Consider the following 19,371-nt stretch of genomic DNA (forward strand, 5'->3'; position numbering starts at 1 on the left):
TTGTTGTGTCAATGACTTCACAAAGGCATCCTACTACCACATAAAACCTCTTAACATTTTGGACCTAATGGGGAAGGAACCAAAGTACCTCCAGTCCTTTAAGATTTTCTTATAAAAACTATTTATTGTTTGAGTTTCCCTTAGTAGTAGAAAATATGAAATGTGGATTACTTGAACATCTATGCAAACAACATATGATATCAGATGATTGTATAAGATTTCATCATTTCGAAAATATACCTGAGCAGACGACTCCAGCATCTTCATTATGTCCACAGTTATGCACTGTAAATGGTTGGTGTAGACAGTCCCATACGTGTTGTTCATTGCCGGTGCATTGCACATCATCCAATACAATTACTCCTTGTCCTTGGCCAAATGCAGCACTGCCATTAAATGCAAGAGCTTGGCCACAATTTAACTGACGGCATACAACTTGTGCAGCATTAATATCCCAATAATCATCACACACAGTTCCCCATGCTCCATTATAGAGGATTTCTACACGACCGTTACATTGACCATTGCCATTTACCAGTCTTATTGACAAGTCTGAACCTGAACCTAAAAAAAAGGAGAATGGTCATTTCTAAAAACAATGTATTATAAATTATCTTAAAGGGAACCTGACAGGTCCCCTATAAAGCATTTGTATTATTGTTACTAAATACCCTGCCTATTCAGCTTTTTGTAGTGTTTAAAACCTAAATACATGTTAAAAAAATTCTTTATAAATAGTGATGAGCGGACCTATCCGGAAAACTTTCAGCAATCTCAAATTTGGCACGAACATAGCTCATTTGGATTTGTGCACGGATTTAAGAGCATTTTCCCTTAAAGTCAGCAGAATTCGGGAACAGTTCAGTAAATGATTGGGTTTCCACTAATGCTTTTGCTAGGACTTTGGCTAGGATAGTGGTGCTGTATGTTGAGCAGGGGGGTCTTTAACCCCTTTACCCCCAAGGGTGGTTTGCACGTTAATGACCGGGCCAATTTTTACAATTCTGACCACTGTCCCTTTATGAGGTTATAACTCTGGAACGCTTCATTGGATCCTGGTGATTCTGACATTGTTTTCTCGTGACATATTGTACTTCATGACAATGGTAAAAATTATTTGATAGTGCCTGCGTTTATTTGTGAAAAAAACGGAAATTTGGCGAAAATTATGAAAATTTCGCAATTTTCCAACTTTGAATTTTTATGCAATTAAATCACAGAGATATGTCACACAAAATACTTAATAAGTAACATTTCCCACATGTCTACTTTACATCAGCACAATTTTGGAACCAAAATTTTTTTTTGTTAGGGAGTTATAAGGGTTAAAAGTTGACCAGCAATTTCTCATTTCTACAACACCATTTTATTTTAGGGACCACATCTCATTTGAAGTCATTTTGAGGGGTCTATATGATAGAAAATACCCAAGTGTGACACCATTCTAAAAACTACACCCCTCAAGGTACTCAAAACCATATTCAAGAAGTTTATTAACCCTTCTGGTGCTTCACAGGAATTTTTTGAATGTTTAAATAAAAATGAACATTTAACTTTTTTTCACAAAAAATTTAATTCAGCTCCAATTTGTTTTATTTTACCAAGGGTAACAGGAGAAAATGGACCCCAAACATTGTTGTACAATTTGTCCTGAGTATGCCAATACCCCACATGTGGGGGTAAACCACTGTTTGGGCGCATGGCAGAGCTCGGAAGCGAAGGAGTGCCATTTGACTTTTCAATGCAAAATTGACTGGAATTGAGATGGGACGCCATGTTTCGTTTGGAGAGCCCCTGATGTGGCTAAACATTGAAACCCCCCACAAGTGACACCATTTTGGAAAGTAGACCCCCTAAGGAACTTATCTAGAGGTGTGGTGAGCACTTTGACCCAACAAGTGCTTCACAGAAGTTTATAATGTAGAACCGTAAAAATAAAAAATCATATTTTTTCACAAAAATTATCTTTTCGCCCCCAATTTTTTATTTTCCCAAGGGTAAGAGAAGAAATTGGACCCCAAAAGTTGTTGTACAATTTGTCCTGAGTACGCTGATAGCCCATATGTGGGGGTAAACCACTGTTTGGGCGGATGGGAGAGCGCGGAAGGGAAGGAGCGCCGTTTGACTTTTCAATGCAAAATTGACAGGAATTGAGATGGGACGTCATGTTGCGTTTGAAGAGCCACTGATGTGCCTAAACATTGAAACCCCCCACAAGTGACACCATTTTGGAAAGTAGACCCCCTAAGGAACTTATCTAGAGGTGTGGTGAGCACTTTGACCCACCAAGTGCTTCACAGAAGTTTATAATGTAGAACCGTAAAAATAAAAAATCATATTTTTTCACAAAAATTATCTTTTTGCCCCAATTTTTTATTTTCCCAAGGGTAAGAGAAGAAATTGGACCCCAAAAGTTGTTGTACAATTTGTCCTGAGTACGCGGATACCCCATATGTGGGGGTAAACCACTGTTTGGGTGGATGGGAGAGCTCGGAAGGGAAGGAGCGCCGTTTGACTTTTCAAAGCAAAATTGACAGGAATTGAGATGGGACGCCATGTTGCGTTTGAAGAGCCACTGATGTGCCTAAACATTGAAACCCCCCACAAATGACACCATTTTGGAAAGTAGACCCCCTAAGGAACTTATCTAGAGGTGTGGTGAGCACTTTGACCCACCAAGTGCTTCACAGAAGTTTATAATGCAGAGCCGTAAAAATAAAACAAAATTTTTTTCCCACAAAAATTATTTTTTTAGCCCCCAGTTTTGTATTTTCCTGAGGGTAACAGGAGAAATTGGACCCCAAAATTTGTTGCCCAATTTGTCCTGAGTGCGATGATACACCATATGTGGGGGAACCACTGTTTGGGCACATGGGAGGGCTCAGAAGGGAAGGAGTGCCATTTGAATGCAGACTTAGATGGAATGGTCTGCAGGTGTCACATTGCGTTTGCAGAGCCCCTAATGTACCTAAACAGTAGAAACCCCCCACAAGTGACACCATTTTGGAAAGTAGACCCCCTTAGGAACTTATCTAGATGTGTGCTGAGCGCTTTGACCCACCAAGGGCTTCACAGAAGTTTATAATGGAGAGCCGTAAAAATAAAACAAAAATTTTTGCCCACAAAAATTATTTTTTAGCCCCCAGTTTTGTATTTTCCCGAGGGTAAAAGGAGAAATTCGACCCCACAATTTGTTGTCCAATTTGTCCTGAGTGCGCTGATACCCCATATGTGGGGGGGAACCACTGTTTGGGCGCATGGGAGGGCTCGGAAGGGAAGGAGCTCCATTTGGAATGAGGACTTAGATGGAAATGGTCTGCAGGTGTCACATTGCATTTGCAGAGCCCCTAATGTACCTAAACAGTAGAAACCTCCCACAAGTGACACCATTTTGGAAACTAGACCCCCTAAGGAACTCATCTAGATGTGTTGTGATAGCTTTGAACCCCCAAGTGTTTCACTACAGTTTGTAACGCAGAGCCATGAAAATTAAAAAAAAAATCTTTCCCCCCAAAATTATTTTTTAGCCCCCAGTTTTGTATTTTCCCGAGGGTAAGAGGAGAAATTCGACCCCAAAAGTTGTTGTCCAATTTGTCCTGAGTACGCTGATACCCCGTATGTTGGGGGAAACCAACGTTTGAGCGCATGGCAGAGCTCGGAAGGGAAGGAGCGCCATTTGGAATGCAGACTTAGATGGAATGGTCTGCAGACGTCACATTGCGTTTGCAGAACCCCTAATGTACCTAAACAGTAGAAACCCCCCACAAGTGACCCCATATTGGAAACTAGACCCCCCAGGGAACTAATCTAGATGTGTTGTGAGAACTTTGAACCCCCAAGTGTTTCACTACAGTTTATAACGCAGAGCCGTGAAAATAAAAAATCTTTTTTTTCCCACAAAAAATATGTTTTAGCCCCGAGTTTTGTATTTTCCCAAGGGTAGCAGGAGAAATTGGACCCCAAAAGTTGTTGTCCTATTTGTCCTGAGTACGCTGATACCCCATATGTTGGGGTAAACCCCTGTTTGGGCACACGGGAGAGCTCGGAAGGGAAGAAGCACTGTTTTACTTTTTCAACGCAGAATTGGCTGGAATTGAGATCGGACGCCATGTCGCGTTTGGAGAGCCCCTGATGTGCCTAAACAGTGGAAACCCCCCAATTATAACTGAAACCCTAATCCAAACACATCCCTAACCCTAATCCCAACAGTAACCCTAACCACACCTCTAACCCTGACACACCCCTAACCCTAATCCCAACCCTATTCCCAACCGTAAATGTAATCTAAACCCTAACTGTAACTTTAGCCCCAACCCAAACTGTAGCCCTAGCCCTAACCCTAGCCCTAATCCTAACCCTAGCCCTAACCCTAGCCCTAACCCTAGCCCTAACCCTAGCCCTAACCCTAGCCCTAACCCTAGCCCTAACCCTAACCCTAGCCCTAACCCTAGCCCTAACCCTAGCCCTAACCCTAGCTCTAACCCTAGCCCTAATGGGAAAATGGAAATAAATACATTTTTTTAATTTTTCCCTAACTAAGGGGGTGATGAAGGGGGGTTTGATTTACTTTTATAGCGGGTTTTTTAGCGGATTTTTATGATTGGCAGCCGTCACACACTGAAAGACGCTTTTTATTGCAAAAAATATTTTTTGCGTTACCACATTTTGAGAGCTATAATTTTTCTATATTCTGGTCCACAGAGTCATGTGAGGTCTTGTTTTTTGCGGGACGAGTTGATGTTTTTATTGGTAACATTTTCGGGCACGTGACATTTTTTGATCGCTTTTTATTCCGATTTTTGTGAGGCAGAATGACCAAAAACCAGCTATTCATGAATTTCTATTGGGGGAGGCGTTTATACCGTTCCGCGTTTGGTAAAATTGATGAAGCAGTTTTATTCTTCGGGTCAGTACGATTACAGCGACACCTCATTTATATCATTTTTTTATGTTTTGGCGCTTTTATACGATAAAAACTATTTTATAGAAAAAATAATTATTTTTGCATCGCTTTATTCTCAGGACTATAACTTTTTTATTTTTTTGCTGATGATGCTGTATGGTGGCTTGTTTTTTGCGGGACAAGATGACGTTTTCAGCGGTACCATGGTTAGTTATATCTGTCTTTTTGATCGCGTGTTATTCCACTTTTTGTTCGGCGGTATGATAATAAAGCGTTGTTTTTTGCCTCGTTTTTTTTTTTTTTCTTACGGTGTTTACTGAAGGGGTTAACTAGTAGGCCAGTTTTATAGGTCGGGCCGTTACGGACGCGGCGATACTAAATATGTGTACTTTTATTGTTTTTTTTTTTTTATTTAGATAAAGAAATGTATTTATGGGAATAATATTTTTATTTTTTTTTCATTATTTTGGAATATTTTTTTTTATTTTTTTTTACACATTTGAAATTTTTTTTTTTTACTTTTTTACTTTGTCCCAGGGGGGGACATCACAGATCAGTGATCTGACAGTTTGCACAGCACTCTGTCAGATCACTGATCTGATAGGAGTGCAGGCTGCTTCACAGTGCCTGCTCTGAGCAGGCTCTGTGAAGCCACCTCCCTCCCTGCAGGACCCGGATCCGTGGCCATCTTGGATCCGGGGCTGGAGGGAGCAGGGAGGGAGGTGAGACCCTCGCAGCAACGCGATCACATCGCGTTGCTGCGGGGGGCTCAGGGAAGCCCGCAGGGAGCCCACTCCCTGCGCGGTGCTTCCCTGTACCGCCGGCACATCGCGATCATCTTTGATCGCGGTGTGCCGGGGGTTAATGTGCCGGGGGCGGTCCGTGACCGCTCCTGGCACATAGTGCCGGATGTCAGCTGCGATAAACAGCTGACACCCGGCCGCGATCGGCGGCGCTCCCCCCGTGAGCGCTGCCGATCGCATATGACGTACTATTGCGTCCTTGGGAAGTAAAGCCCACCCCACATGGACGCAATAGTACGTCTAATGGCAGAAAGGGGTTAATGAGGGGATTTAGTGTGGAGAGGTCAGAGGAACGGCGGACTGTTTTTCTTTTTTCATTTTTTCTCTTTATGTTAACTTATTGTGTGTAGATTTTGGCAGATGATCACACCACAAATACCATCCACAATGTCCAGACACAAGGGCTTCTGTAATTGGTTGCAAAAATCACATGACCCTCTCCTTATAAAAAAGCGGATATGTTGTTTTGGTGGCATGATTTTGTCAGTGTAACAGTACAGAGAGGCTGCTACAGTGGCTGCTGCAAGTTTTCAGATAGTTAGAAATGCAGTTTAGTGTCAGTTTCTTCAGCTATATTGGATCCTGTGTAAAATCAACCTTCCTTCATCTAAAATGATTAGGCAGGGTGCCACATTTCCTAATCACAATTGGATTAATATTTTGGTGCAGGAAGGAGGCTACATTTCCTATTCAAAATCATTTGCACTAACATTGTGGTGTAGGCAGTAGACCAGATTTCCTAATGAAAATAGTTTGGGCTAATATTGTGGTGCAGGCAGAAAGCCACATTTCCCAATCATGATCTTTTGGGCTAATATTGTGGTGCCAGCAGGATGTCACATTTCCTAATCAAACTTGTTTGGGCTAAGATTTTGTGGTGCAGAAAGGAGGTCACATTTCTTTATCTAAATTATTTGTGCTAATACTGTCTTGCACGCTTGTCATCACATTTCAGAATCTAAATCCTTTTAGCTAATAGTGTGGTCCAGACACCAGCCTACATTTTTTAATCTAAATCCTTTCTGACAACAGTTTATTCCAGACACACTAAATCTTCTGCTCTATTTTTGTGGTGTACGCAGGAGGCCACATTTCCCAATCTAAATAGTTTGTGCGAATATTCTGGTGCAGGCAGAAGACCACATTTCCTAATCTATATCGTTTGTGCTAATAGGAGGCCACATTTTCTAATCTAAATAGTTTGTGCTAATATTCTGGTGGAGGCAGGAGGACACATTTCCTAATCTAATATTAGCCAAATATTGGTTATTGTTAGTCAAACATTACATTAATAATTAATATGTAGAATAAAGTCCTGTAACAGAAACCTATCTGTTGTGAATTCTGTGGCAGAGTTCACTCCTGTGGTCACAAGTGGTGCTTCGGCTGATTCTCCCTGGGAGCTTCCGTTTGTGGAGGAAAGTGGTACTGCAGCTTCTGAGTTTCCTCCCTCAGGTGATCTGGGGAGCTCATTAGCTGCTTCTCTACTTAACTCCACCTAATGCTTTGATCCATGCTTCCTGTCAATGTTCCAGTGTTGGACTTGTGTATCTCTGGATCATTCCTGTGGCCTGCTGCTCAGCATAGCTAAGTGCTTCTTTGCTATTTGTTGCTATTTTTTCTGTCCACCTTGTCTATTTGTTTTGCTGGAAGCTCTGGGACGCAAAGGGTGTACCTCCGTGCCGTTAGTTCGGTACGGAGGGTCTTTTTGCCCCCTTTGCGTGGTTTTCTTTAGGGTTTTGTGTAGACCGCAAAGTTATCTTTCTATCCTCGTTCTGTCTAGAATACCGGGCCTCACTTTGCTGAATGTATTTCTTCCCTACGTTTGTCGTTTCATCTTACTCACAGTCATTATATGTGGGGGGCTGCCTTTTCCTTTGGGGTATTTCTCTGAGGCAAGGTAGGCTTATTTTTCTATCTTCAGGCTAGTCAGTTTCTCAGGCTGTGTCGAGTTGCATAGGTAGCGTTAGGCGCAATCCACGGCTGCCTCTAGTTGTGTTTGGAGAGGATCAGGAATTGCGGTCTACAGAGTTCCCACGTCTCAGAGCTCGTTCTATTATTTTGGGTTATTGTCAGATCACTGTATGTGCTCTGATTGCTATGTACATTGTGTTACTGAATTGCCTATCATAACACCCATCAGCATCTTATTATTGTTGTGTCAATGACTTCACAAAGTCATGCTACTACCACATAAAACCTCTTAACATTTTGGACTTAATGGGGAAGGAACCAAAGTACCTCCAGTCCTTTAAGATTTTCTTATAAAAACTATTTATTGTTTGAGTTTCACTTTGTAATAGAAAATATGAAATGTGGATTACTTGTGTTAGGGGTCGAGTTCCTGCCTCTGCAAAGGGGGAATCTCGGGCCATCTCCGCTGCGGTCTCCCATTCTTCTCCTGCCGCAGTGGAGCCTGCTCAGCGGAGACGTCGATCCCAGCGTCTCGCTCAGTCTGACTCTGTGCTAAGAGTTACTGCTGCGTTTCCTGCTTCTCCCATTGAAGTCAGTGCTGAGCAGCAGCGAGCAGACGCTTCTGGGGCTAAGTCCTGCTTTTCACATTCTGAGCATGCCCTGAGTAAGATCTCTCAGTGGAGATCGAGGGTCACATGATCAGATACTGCAGCTAAAGTCCTTGTAGCTGCTAGGACTAAATCCTGCTTTGCACTCTGAGCATGCCCAAGGCGAGATCTCTCAGTGGAGATCCAGGGTCACATGCTCAGGTGCTGCAGCACTCCATTGGTCCTTCTTTGTAAGGTCCTAAACATGCTGCAACTATTTAAGGTTCGCTTTGCCGCACGGCCATGCGCCAGTATCAAGTCATATGTGCTTTGCGCCAGTGTGGTTATGCATAAGTGTGTTCAGGGACCCGGCTGAAATAAGCCTCTAGAATACCGGCTTCTCCGGTGAGGAGATTGCATGTTGTATAACCACAGACTGCTATCAGCTTGGCAGTAAGCTTGTGCTCCTGTGAGGCTAACAGGGCGCAGTGCTTTCCTCTCGCAGCTGCTCTGTGAGGTAACAGAGCTAGTCTATACCGCCAAACAGTGCCACCATTCACTAGCAGCAGGTTCTCCCTGCACGGTGGACCCCGGGCTGCGAACGCACCATTTATAATAAATATCTATTTCTACTCAGTGCGTTCCGCTAGCCCTAACAGTATACTAGCGCCATGGTCTGGCTAGTAAATGGTGGACGGTCAGCGTTTACAGCAGTACATCCAGCAGCTGGAGGGTAGGTTGGCGGCTCTCGAGCGCACAACCTCAGCTGTGGATGTTACCGCAGTCGCTGTTCAGGCTGCAAGTGTAGCTGCAGCCAGTTTGTCCTCTGCCACCCCTGCTCCGAATTTATCCCGTCTCCCGCTTCCAGATAAGTTTGCTGGTGACAGTAAACAATGTCGGGGATTCGTGAGTCAGTGCTCCATACATCTTGAGCTTCTGGCTGCACGTTTTCCTACGGAACGGGCGAAAGTGGGACTTATTTTATCCCTTTTATCGGGCAGGGCGTTGGAGTGGGCAACGCCGCTATGGGAGCGCAATGCTCGTGTGGTACAGAGTGCTCCTCTCTTCTTGGACGCTCTGAAACAGGTCTTTTTGGGACCTCGTGTCACCCACGATACCGCGCTCCAATTGTTGGCTACAACCCAGGGTTCGTCCATGGTCAGCCAGTTCGCCGTTCAATTCCGGACTCTGGTCTCGGAGCTGGAGTGGCCGGATAAAGTCCTTATTCCGGTGTTCTGGAGAGGACTGGCAGACCATGTGAAGGACGCCTTGGCCACCAGGGAGATTCCCGCCACACTGGAGGAGCTTATTTCTCTATCTACCCGCATCGACCTCCGTTTTAACGAGCGGAGGTTGGAGCGGGCCCAGTGTAGGCAGAGGTTTCGGCTGGCTCCTACCTTTGCCAGACCTCTAGAATCTTCCGTTCAGGCATCTGACTCCCATGAGGCCATGGAGGTCTCTCGAGCGGGACCTAAGTCTCGGACCGCTCGAGTACCCGTGGTTTGCAGAAATTGCCAACAAGAGGGACATTATGCCAATAAATGTCCACGGCGGTTGGGTAAACGACCGTGTCTAGTGACCCTTGGAAGAGGTTCTCTAGACACAGCGGCCTTTTCCTCCAAGCTGTCCTTCAAGGGGACAATCATATTAGGCTCTCACTCTCTGACAGTCGAGCTTTGTGTGGACTCCGGAGCTGAGGGGAATTTCATGTCCTCGGCTTTTGCTCTGCGCCATGCAATACCTCTGGTGATGCCAAACCGGTGACTGTCAGAGTAGTGAACGGGTCAACACTTCCATCTCAGATCACACACCAGACTGTCCCTTTCACGTTAGCTATGTCCCCATCCCACCAGGAGATAGTTTCCCTTCTTGTCCTTCCCGAGGGAATGGATGAGATTCTGCTGGGAATACCCTGGCTCCGTTTCCACTCCCCACATATTGAGTGGTCCTCTGGGAGGATATTGGGTTGGAGTGAATCCTGTAAGGGCAGATGTGTGAAAGAGTGCGTTCAGGTTTCCACCACTGAGATACCCGCAGATCTCTCTTCTCTCCCCAAATACTATTGGTCCTATGCAGACGTCTTCTCCAAAAAGGCTGCGGAGACCCTTCCGCCTCACCGCCCCTATGACTGTCCTATAGATATCTTGCCTGGAGCAGAACCTCCTCGGGGACGTGTCTATACCCTCTCTCTTCCGGAAACGGAGGCCATGTCCCAATACATCCAGGAGAATTTGGCAAGAGGGTTCATTAGGAAGTCAGTGTCACCAGCAGGGGCAGGGTTCTTCTTCGTGCAGAAGAAGAATGGAGAATTACGTCCTTGCATAGATTACAGGGGTCTTAACGCCATCACCGTTAAAAATAAGTATCCGCTGCCCCTGATTTCTGAGCTTTTTGATAGGCTAAGGGGAGCTAAGGTATTTACCAAATTGGATCTGCGGGGTGCTTATAACCTGATTCGCATCCGTGAGGGTGACGAATGGAAGACGGCGTTTAACACCAGAGATGGGCACTATGAGTATCTGGTGATGCCCTTCGGGCTCTGTAATGCCCCAGCCGTTTTCCAAGACTTTGTCAACGACATCTTCCGGGATATGCTTTCCACCTCGGTCGTAGTCTATCTGGATGATATTCTCATCTTTTCTCCAGATATTGACTCCCACCGGAGAGATGTTGGCAGAGTCCTCGACCTCTTACGGGCAAATTCTCTGTACGCAAAGTTGGAGAAGTGTATGTTTGAGCAGGAGTCTTTACCTTTCCTGGGCTATATCATCTCTGCCCAGGGATTGGCTATGGATCCTGCCAAACTACAGGCTGTGATGGACAGGCAAGAACCCCATTCTCTTAAAGCGGTGCAACGCTTTATGGGGTTCATTAATTATTACCGCCAGTTCATTCCCCACTTCTCAACTTTGGTAGCTCCCTTGGTAGCCCTCACCAAGAAGGGAGCGAATCCCAAATTGTGGTCTGAAGAGGTCTCCAGGGCCTTTTCTTCTATTAAATCCCGTTTTGCTAGCGCTCCCATCTTGCATTGTCCCGATGTTGATAAGCCGTTCATAATGGAGGTGGATGCCTCTTCCGTTGGTGCAGGAGCAGTCCTCTTCCAAAAGGATGCTCAAGGTCGGAAGCATCCGTGCTTCTTCTTCTCCAAGACCTTCACACCTGCGGAGAGGAATTATTCCATTGGGGACAGGGAGTTGCTAGCGATGAAGCTGGCTTTCTCGGAGTGGAGAAATCTCTTGGAGGGGGCTCGTTTTCCCTTTCAGGTCTTCATGGACCACAAAAATTTGTTATACCTGCAGACAGCCCGGCGGCTAAATTCTCGCCAGGCCAGATGGTCCTTGTACTTCACCCTTCATTATCTCGCTGGGGAGAAGAACATTCGTGCAGACACTCTCTCTCGCTCTGTTGTGTCATCTGAGGAGGAGGAGGGGGAGCCTCGGCTTATTGTCCCTTCAGAGAGCCTGAGAACCGTAGCGCCGGTTTCGCTTGAGTCTGTGCCTCCCGGCAAGACTTTTGTGCCCATTAATTTGCGACCGGAGGTTCTCTCTTGGGCTCATTCGTCCAGGGTGGGTGGACACTTTGGGACAAAGAGGACATCTGAGCTACTGGCGAGGACGTACTGGTGGCCACATATGGTCCGGGATGTCAGAGATTATATTCAAGCGTGTGTCTCCTGCGCCAAAAATAAATCTCCTCGTCAAAGGCCAGCTGGGTTACTCTATCCCTTGCCGGTGGCAGATAGGCCCTGGGAGATGGTCGGGATGGACTTTGTTGTGGGTTTACCCAAGTCTCGCAGCTGTACCATCATTTGGGTCATCATCACCGATCATTTCTCAAAAATGGTGCATTTGTTGCCGCTACCACGGTTACCTTCTGCACGGGCCTTGGCAGCGTTGTTCATAAAACACATCTTCCGCCTTCATGGTGTGCCAGACAAAATTGTCAGTGACCGGGGTCCCCAGTTTGCGTCTCGGTTCTGGAGAGAGCTTTGTTGTCTTCTCAGCATTGAGTTGAATCTCTCTTCCGCATATCATCCCGAGACGAATGGGTTGGTACAGAGGGCCAACCAGACCTTGGTCACATACCTGCGACATTTTGTTTCAGCCAGGCAGGATGACTGGGCATCCTTGCTATCGTGGGCAGAGTTTGCACTGAACAATGCCGTAGCTGACTCCACTGGACAAACGCCATTTCTCCTTAACTATGGTCAGCATCCACGGGTACCTGTGCCTATGCCCGTGTCTTCCGCCGACTTCAGGGTGGCAGACTGGGCTGTGGAGGCACGGGATATTTGGGATCGCACTCAGGATGCCATTCGGGCCTCTAAGGAGAGAATGAGGTCCTCCGCTCATTGGCGCCCTGCTCCGACCTTTGCTCCTGGCGACTTGGTGTGGCTCTCCGCCCGTAACATCAGGCTGCGAGTTGAGTCCACTAAGTTTGCTCCTCGCTACTTGGGTCCATTCAAGGTCCTCGAACAGGTTAATCCTGTGGTCTATCGTTTGGCCCTTCTGCCACGCCTGGGTATCACCGACACCTTTCATGTGTCCCTCTTGAAACCCGTGTATATGTCCCGGTTTTCCGAGTCATCTGCTGAGACATCGGGTTCGTCTACGGACGATTATGAGGTAAACGCTATTTTGGGGTGCAAAGTGGTACGTGGCAAAAAATTTTATTTGGTGGACTGGAAGGGTTACGGCCCTGAGGATAGGTCCTGGGAGCCTGCTGAGCACATTCGGGCTCCGCAGCTCATTGCTGCCTTCGAACGTAGCGAGGCCCAAGGAGGGGGGGGCCCTGGGAGGGGGGGGTAATGTTAGGGGTCGAGTTCCTGCCTCTGCACAGGGGGAATCTCGGGCCATCTCCGCTGCGGTCTCCCATTCTTCTCCTGCTGCAGTAGAGCCTGCTCAGCGGAGACGTCGATCCCAGCGTCTCGCTCAGTCTGACTCTGTGCTAAGAGATACTGCTGCATTTCCTGCTTCTCCCACTGAAGTCAGTGCTGAGCAGCAGCGAGCGGACGCTTCTGGGGCTAAGTCCTGCTTTTCACATTCTGAGCATGCCCTGAGTAAGATCTCTCAGTGGAGATCGAGGGTCACATGATCAGATACTGCAGCTAAGGTCCTTGTAGCTGCTAGGACTAAATCCTGCTTTGCACTCTGAACATGCCCAGGGCGAGATCTCTCAGTGTAGATCCAGGGTCACATGCTCAGGTGCTGCAGCACTCCATTGGTCCTTCTTTGTAAGGTTCTAAACATGCTGCAACTATTTAAGGCTCGCATGGCCGCCATGCGCTAGTATCAAGTCATATGTGCTTTGCGCCAGTGTGGTTATGCATAAGTGTGTTCAGGGACCCGGCTGAAATAAGCCCCTAGAATACCGGCACCTCCGGTGAGGAGATTGTATGAGTGTGTTCAGGGACCCGGCTGAAATAAGCCCCTAGAATACCAGCTTCTCCGGTGAGGAGATTGCATGTTGTATAACCACAGACTGCTATCAGCTTGGCAGTAAGCTTGTGCTCCTGTGAGGCTAACAGGGCGCAGTGCTTTCCTCTCGCGGCTGCTCTGTGAGGTAACAGAGCTAGTCTATACCACCAAACAGTGCCACCATTCACTAGCAGCAGGTTCTCCTTGCACGGTGGACCCCGGGCTGTGAATGCACCATTTATAATAAATATCTATTTCTACTCAGTGCGTTCCGCTAGCCCTAACAACTTGAACATCTATGCAAACAACATATGATATCAGATGATTGTATTAGATTTCATCATTTCGAAAATATACCTGAGCAGACGACTCCAGCATCTTCATTATGTCCACAGTTATGCACTGTAAATGGTTGGTGTAGACAGTCCCATACGTGTTGTTCATTGCCGGTGCATTGCACATCATCCAATACAATTACTCCTTGTCCTTGGCCAAATGCAGCACTGCCATTAAATGCAAGAGCTTGGCCACAATTTAACTGACGGCATACAACTTGTGCAGCATTAATATCCCAATAATCATCACACACAGTTCCCCATGCTCCATTATAGAGGATTTCTACCCGACCGTTACATTGACCATTGCCATTTACCAGTCTTATTGACAAGTCTGAACCTGAACCTAAAAAAAAGGAGAATGGTCATTTCTAAAAACAATGTAATATAAATTATCTTAACGGGAACCTGACAGGTCCCCTTTACAGCATTTGTATTATTGTTACTAAATACCCTGCCTATTCAGCCCTTTGTTGTGTTTAAAACCTAAATACATGTTAAAAAATTCTTTTTTAATAGTGATGAGCGGACTTATCCGGAAAACTTTCAACAATCTCAAATTTGGCACGAACATAGCTCATTTGGATTTGTGCACGGATTTAAGAGCATTTTCCCTTAAAGTCAGCAGAATTCGGGAACAGTTCAGTAAATGATTGGGTTTCCACTAATGCTTTTGTTATGACTTTGGCTAGGATAGTGGTGCTGTATGTTGAGCGGGGGGGGGTCTTTAATGAGGGGATTTAGTGTGGGGAGGTCAGAGGAACGGCGGACTGTTTTTCTTTTTTAATTTTTTCTCTTTATGTTAACTTAATGTGTGTAGATTGTGGCAGACGATCACACCACAAATACCTTCCACAATGTCCAGACACAAGGGCTTCTGTAATTGGTTGCAAAAATCACATGACCCTCTCCTTATAAAAAAGCAGATATGTTGTTTTGGTGGCATGATTTTGTCAGTGTAACAGTACAGAGAGGCTGCTACAGTGGCTGCTGCAAGTTTTCAGATAGTTAGAAATGCAGTTTAGTGTCAGTTTCTTCAGCTATATATGATCCTGTGTAAAATCAACCTTCCTTCATCTAAAATGATTTTGCTAATAGTGTGGTGCAGGCAGGGCGCCACATTTCCTAATCACAATTAATTGGATTAATATTTTGGTGCAGGAAGGAGGCTACATTTCCTATTCAAAATCGTTTGCACTAACATTGTGGTGTAGGCAGGAGGCCAGATTTCCTAATGAAAATAGTTTGGGCTTATATTGTGGTGCAGGCAGAAAGCCACATTTCCCAATCATGATCTTTTGGGCTAATATTGTGGTGCCAGCAGGATGTCACATTTCCTAATCAAACTTGTTTGGGCTAAGATTTTGTGGAGCAGAAAGGAGGTCACAATTCTTTATCTAAATTATTTGTGCTAATACTGTTTTGCAGGCTTGTCATCACATTTCAGAATCTAAATCCTTTTAGCTAATAGTGTGGTCCAGACACCAGCCTACATTTATTAATCTGAATCCTTTCTGACAACAGTTTATTCCAGACACACTAAATCTTCTGCTCTATTTTTGTCGTGTACGCAGGAGGCCACATTTCCCAATCTAAATAGTTTGTGCGAATATTCTGGTGCAGGCAGAAGACCACATTTCCTAATCTATATCGTTTGTGCTAATAGGAGGCCACATTTTCTAATCTAAATAGTTTGTTCTAATATTCTGGTGCAGGCAGGAGGACACATTTCCTAATCTAATATTAGCCAAATATTGGTTATTGTTAGTCAAACATTACATTAATAATTAATATGTGGAATAAAGCCCTGTAACAGAAACCCATCAGCATCTTATTATTGTTGTGTCAATGACTTCACAAAGGCATGCTACTACCACATAAAACCTCTTAACATTTTGGACTTAATGGGGAAGGAACCAAAGTACCTCCAGTCCTTTAAGATTTTCTTATAAAAACTATTTATTGTTTGAGTTTCCCTTAGTAGTGGAAAATATGAAATGTGAATTACTTGAACATCTATGCAAACAACATATGATATCAGATGATTGTATAAGATTTCATCATTTCGAAAATATACCTGAGCAGACGACTCCAGCATCTTCATTATGTCCACAGTTATGCACTGTAAATGGTTGGTGTAGACAGTCCCATACGTGCTGTTCATTGCCGGTGCATTGCACATCATCCAATACAATTACTCCTTGTCCTTGGCCAAATGCAGCACTGCCATTAAATGCAAGAGCTTGGCCACAATTTAACTGACGGCATACAACTTGTGCAGCATTAATATCCCAATAATCATCACACACAGTTCCCCATGCTCCATTATAGAGGATTTCTACACGACCGTTACATTGACCATTGCCATTTACCAGTCTTATTGACAAGTCTGAACCTGAACCTAAAAAAAAGGAGAATGGTCATTTCTAAAAACAATGTAATATAAATTATCTTAAAGGGAACCTGACAGGTCCCCTTTACAGCATTTGTATTATTGTTACTAAATACCCTGCCTATTCAGCCCTTTGTAGTGTTTAAAACCTAAATACATGTTAAAAAAATTATTTATAAATAGTGATGAGCGGATTTATCCGGAAAACTTAAAGCAATCTCAAATTTGGCACGAACATAGCTCACTTGGATTTGTGTACGGATTTAAGAGCATTTTACCTTAAAGTCAGCAGAATTCGGGAACAGTTCAGTAAATGATTGGGTTTCCACTAATGCTTTTGTTAGGACTTTGGCTAGGATAGTGGTGCTGTATGTTGAGAGGGGGGACTTTAATGAGGGGATTTAGTGTGGAGAGGTCAGAGGAACGGCGGACTGTTTTTCTTTTTTAATTTTTTCTCTTTATGTTAACTTAAAGTGTGTAGATTGTGGCATACGATCACACCACAAATACCTTCCACAATGTCCAGACACAAGGGCTTCTGTAATTGGTTGCAAAAATCACATGACCCTCTCCTTATAAAAAAGCGGATATGTTGTTTTGGTGGCATGATTTTGTCAGTGTAACAGTATAGAGAGGCTGCTACAGTGGCTGCTGCAAGTTTTCCGATAGTTAGAAATGCAGTTTAGTGTCAGTTTCTTCAGCTATATATGATCCTGTGTAAAATCAACCTTCCTTCATCTAAAATGATTTTGCTAATAGTGTGGTGCAGGCAGGGCGCCACATTTCCTAATCACAATTAATTGGATTAATATTTTGGTGCAGGAAGGAGGCTACATTTCCTATTCAAAATCGTTTGCACTAACATTGTGGTGTAGGCAGGAGGCCGGATTTCGTAATGAAAATAGTTTGGGCTAATATTGTGGTGCAGGCAGAAAGCCACATTTTCCAATCATGATGTTTTGGGCTAATATTGTGGTGCCAGCAGGATGTCACATTTCCTAATCAAACTTGTTTGGGCTAAGATTTTGTGGTGCAGAAAGGAGGTAACATTTCTTTATCTAAATTATTTGTGCTAATACTGTCTTGCAGGCTTGTCATCACATTTCAGAATCTAAATCCTTTTAGCTAATAGTGTGGTCCAGACACCAGGCTATATTTTTTAATCTGAATCCTTTCTGACAACAGTTTATTCCAGACACACTAAATCTTCTGCTCTATTATTGTGGTGTACGCAGGAGGCCACATTTCCTAATTTAAATAGTTTGTGCTAATATTCTGGTGCAGCCAGAAGGACACATTTCCTAATCTAATATTAGCCAAATATTGGTTATTATTAGTCAAACATTACATTAATAATTAATATGTGGAATAAAGCCCTGTAACAGAAACCCATCAGCATCTTATTATTGTTGTGTCAATGACTTCACAAAGGCATCCTACTACCACATCAAACCTCTTAACATTTTGGACTTAATGGGGAAGGAACCAAAGTACCTCCAGTCCTTTAAGATTTTCTTTTAAAAACTATTTATTGTTTGAGTTTCCCTTAGTAGTAGAAAATATGAAATGTGGATTACTTGAACATCTGTGCAAACAACATATGATGTCAGATGATTATATAAGATTTCATCATTTCGAAAATATACCTGAGCAGACGACTCCAGCATCTTCATTATGTCCACAGTTATGCACTGTAAATGGTTGGTGTAGACAGTCCCATACGTGTTGTTCATTGCCGGTGCATTGCACATCATCCAATACAATTACTCCTTGTCCTTGGCCAAATGCAGCACTGCCATTAAATGCAAGAGCTTGGCCACAATTTAACTGACGGCATACAACTTGTGCAGCATTAATATCCCAATAATCATCACACACAGTTCCCCATGCTCCATTATAGAGGATTTCTACACGACCGTTACATTGACCATTGCCATTTACCAGTCTTATTGACAAGTCTGAACCTGAACCTAAAAAAAAGGAGAATGGTCATTTCTAAAAACAATGTATTATAAATTATCTTAAAGGGAACCTGACAGGTCCCCTATAAAGCATTTGTATTATTGTTACTAAATACCCTGCCTATTCAGCCCTTTGTAGTGTTTAAAACCTAAATACATGTTAAAAAAATTCTTTTTTAATAGTGATGAGCGGACTTATCCGGAAAACTTTCAGCATTCTCAAATTTGGCACGAACATATCTCATTTGGATTTGTGCACGGATTTAAGAGCATTTTCCCTTAAAGTCAGCAGAATTTGGGAACAGTTCAGTAAATGATTGTGTTTCCTCTAGTGCTTTTGTTAGGACTTTGGCTACGATAGTGGTGCTGTATGTTGAGCGGGGGGGACTTTAATGAGGGGATTTAGTGTGGAGAGGTCATAGGAACGGCGACTGTTTTTCTTTTATAATTTTTTTCTCTTTATGTTAACTTAATGTGTGTAGATTCTGGCAGACGATCACACCACAAATACCTTCCACAATGTCCAGACGCAAGGGCTTCTGTAATTGGTTGCCCAAATCACATGACCCTCTCCTTTTAAAAAAGCGGATATGTTGTCTTGGTGGCATGATTTTGTCAGTGTAACAGTACAGAGAGGCTGCTACAGTGGCTTCTGCAAGTTTTCAGATAGTTAGAAATGCAGTTTAGTGTCAGTTTCTTCAGCTATATTGGATCCTGTGTAAAATCAACCTTCCTTCATCTAAAATGATTGTGCTAATAGTGTGGTGCAGGCAGGGCGCCACATTTCCTAATCACAATTAATTGGATTAATATTTTGGTGCAGGAAGGAGGCTACATTTCCTATTCAAAATCGTTTGCACTAACATTGTGGTGTAGGCAGGAGGCCAGATTTCCTAATGAAAATAGTTTGGGCTAATATTGTGGTGCAGGCAGAAAGCCACATTTCCCAATCATGATCTTTTGGGCTAATATTGTGGTGCCAGCAGGATGTCACATTTCCTAATCAAACTTGTTTGGGCTAAGATTTTGTGGTGCAGAAAGGAGGTCACATTTCTTTAT

At 44.0% G+C, this 19,371-nt stretch overlaps 1 protein-coding gene across 1 annotated transcript in view; it reads right to left on the bottom strand.

Moving 5' to 3' along the window:
- The window catches only part of LOC138666835 (uncharacterized), a gene marked incomplete at its 5' end in the record, with an annotated part of 128,198 nt that overhangs the window by 46,321 nt on the left and 62,506 nt on the right, over positions 1-19,371 (bottom strand). The window contains 5 exon segments of the mRNA XM_069755012.1: positions 241-558; positions 13,982-14,293; positions 16,037-16,340; positions 16,862-16,923; positions 17,998-18,321. Of these exon segments, the coding sequence (XP_069611113.1) occupies positions 241-558; positions 13,982-14,293; positions 16,037-16,340; positions 16,862-16,923; positions 17,998-18,321 (1,320 nt within the window).

Source organism: Ranitomeya imitator, chromosome 2, assembly GCF_032444005.1.
Source record: "Ranitomeya imitator isolate aRanImi1 chromosome 2, aRanImi1.pri, whole genome shotgun sequence".
NCBI classification, from domain to species: Eukaryota; Metazoa; Chordata; class Amphibia; order Anura; family Dendrobatidae; genus Ranitomeya; species Ranitomeya imitator.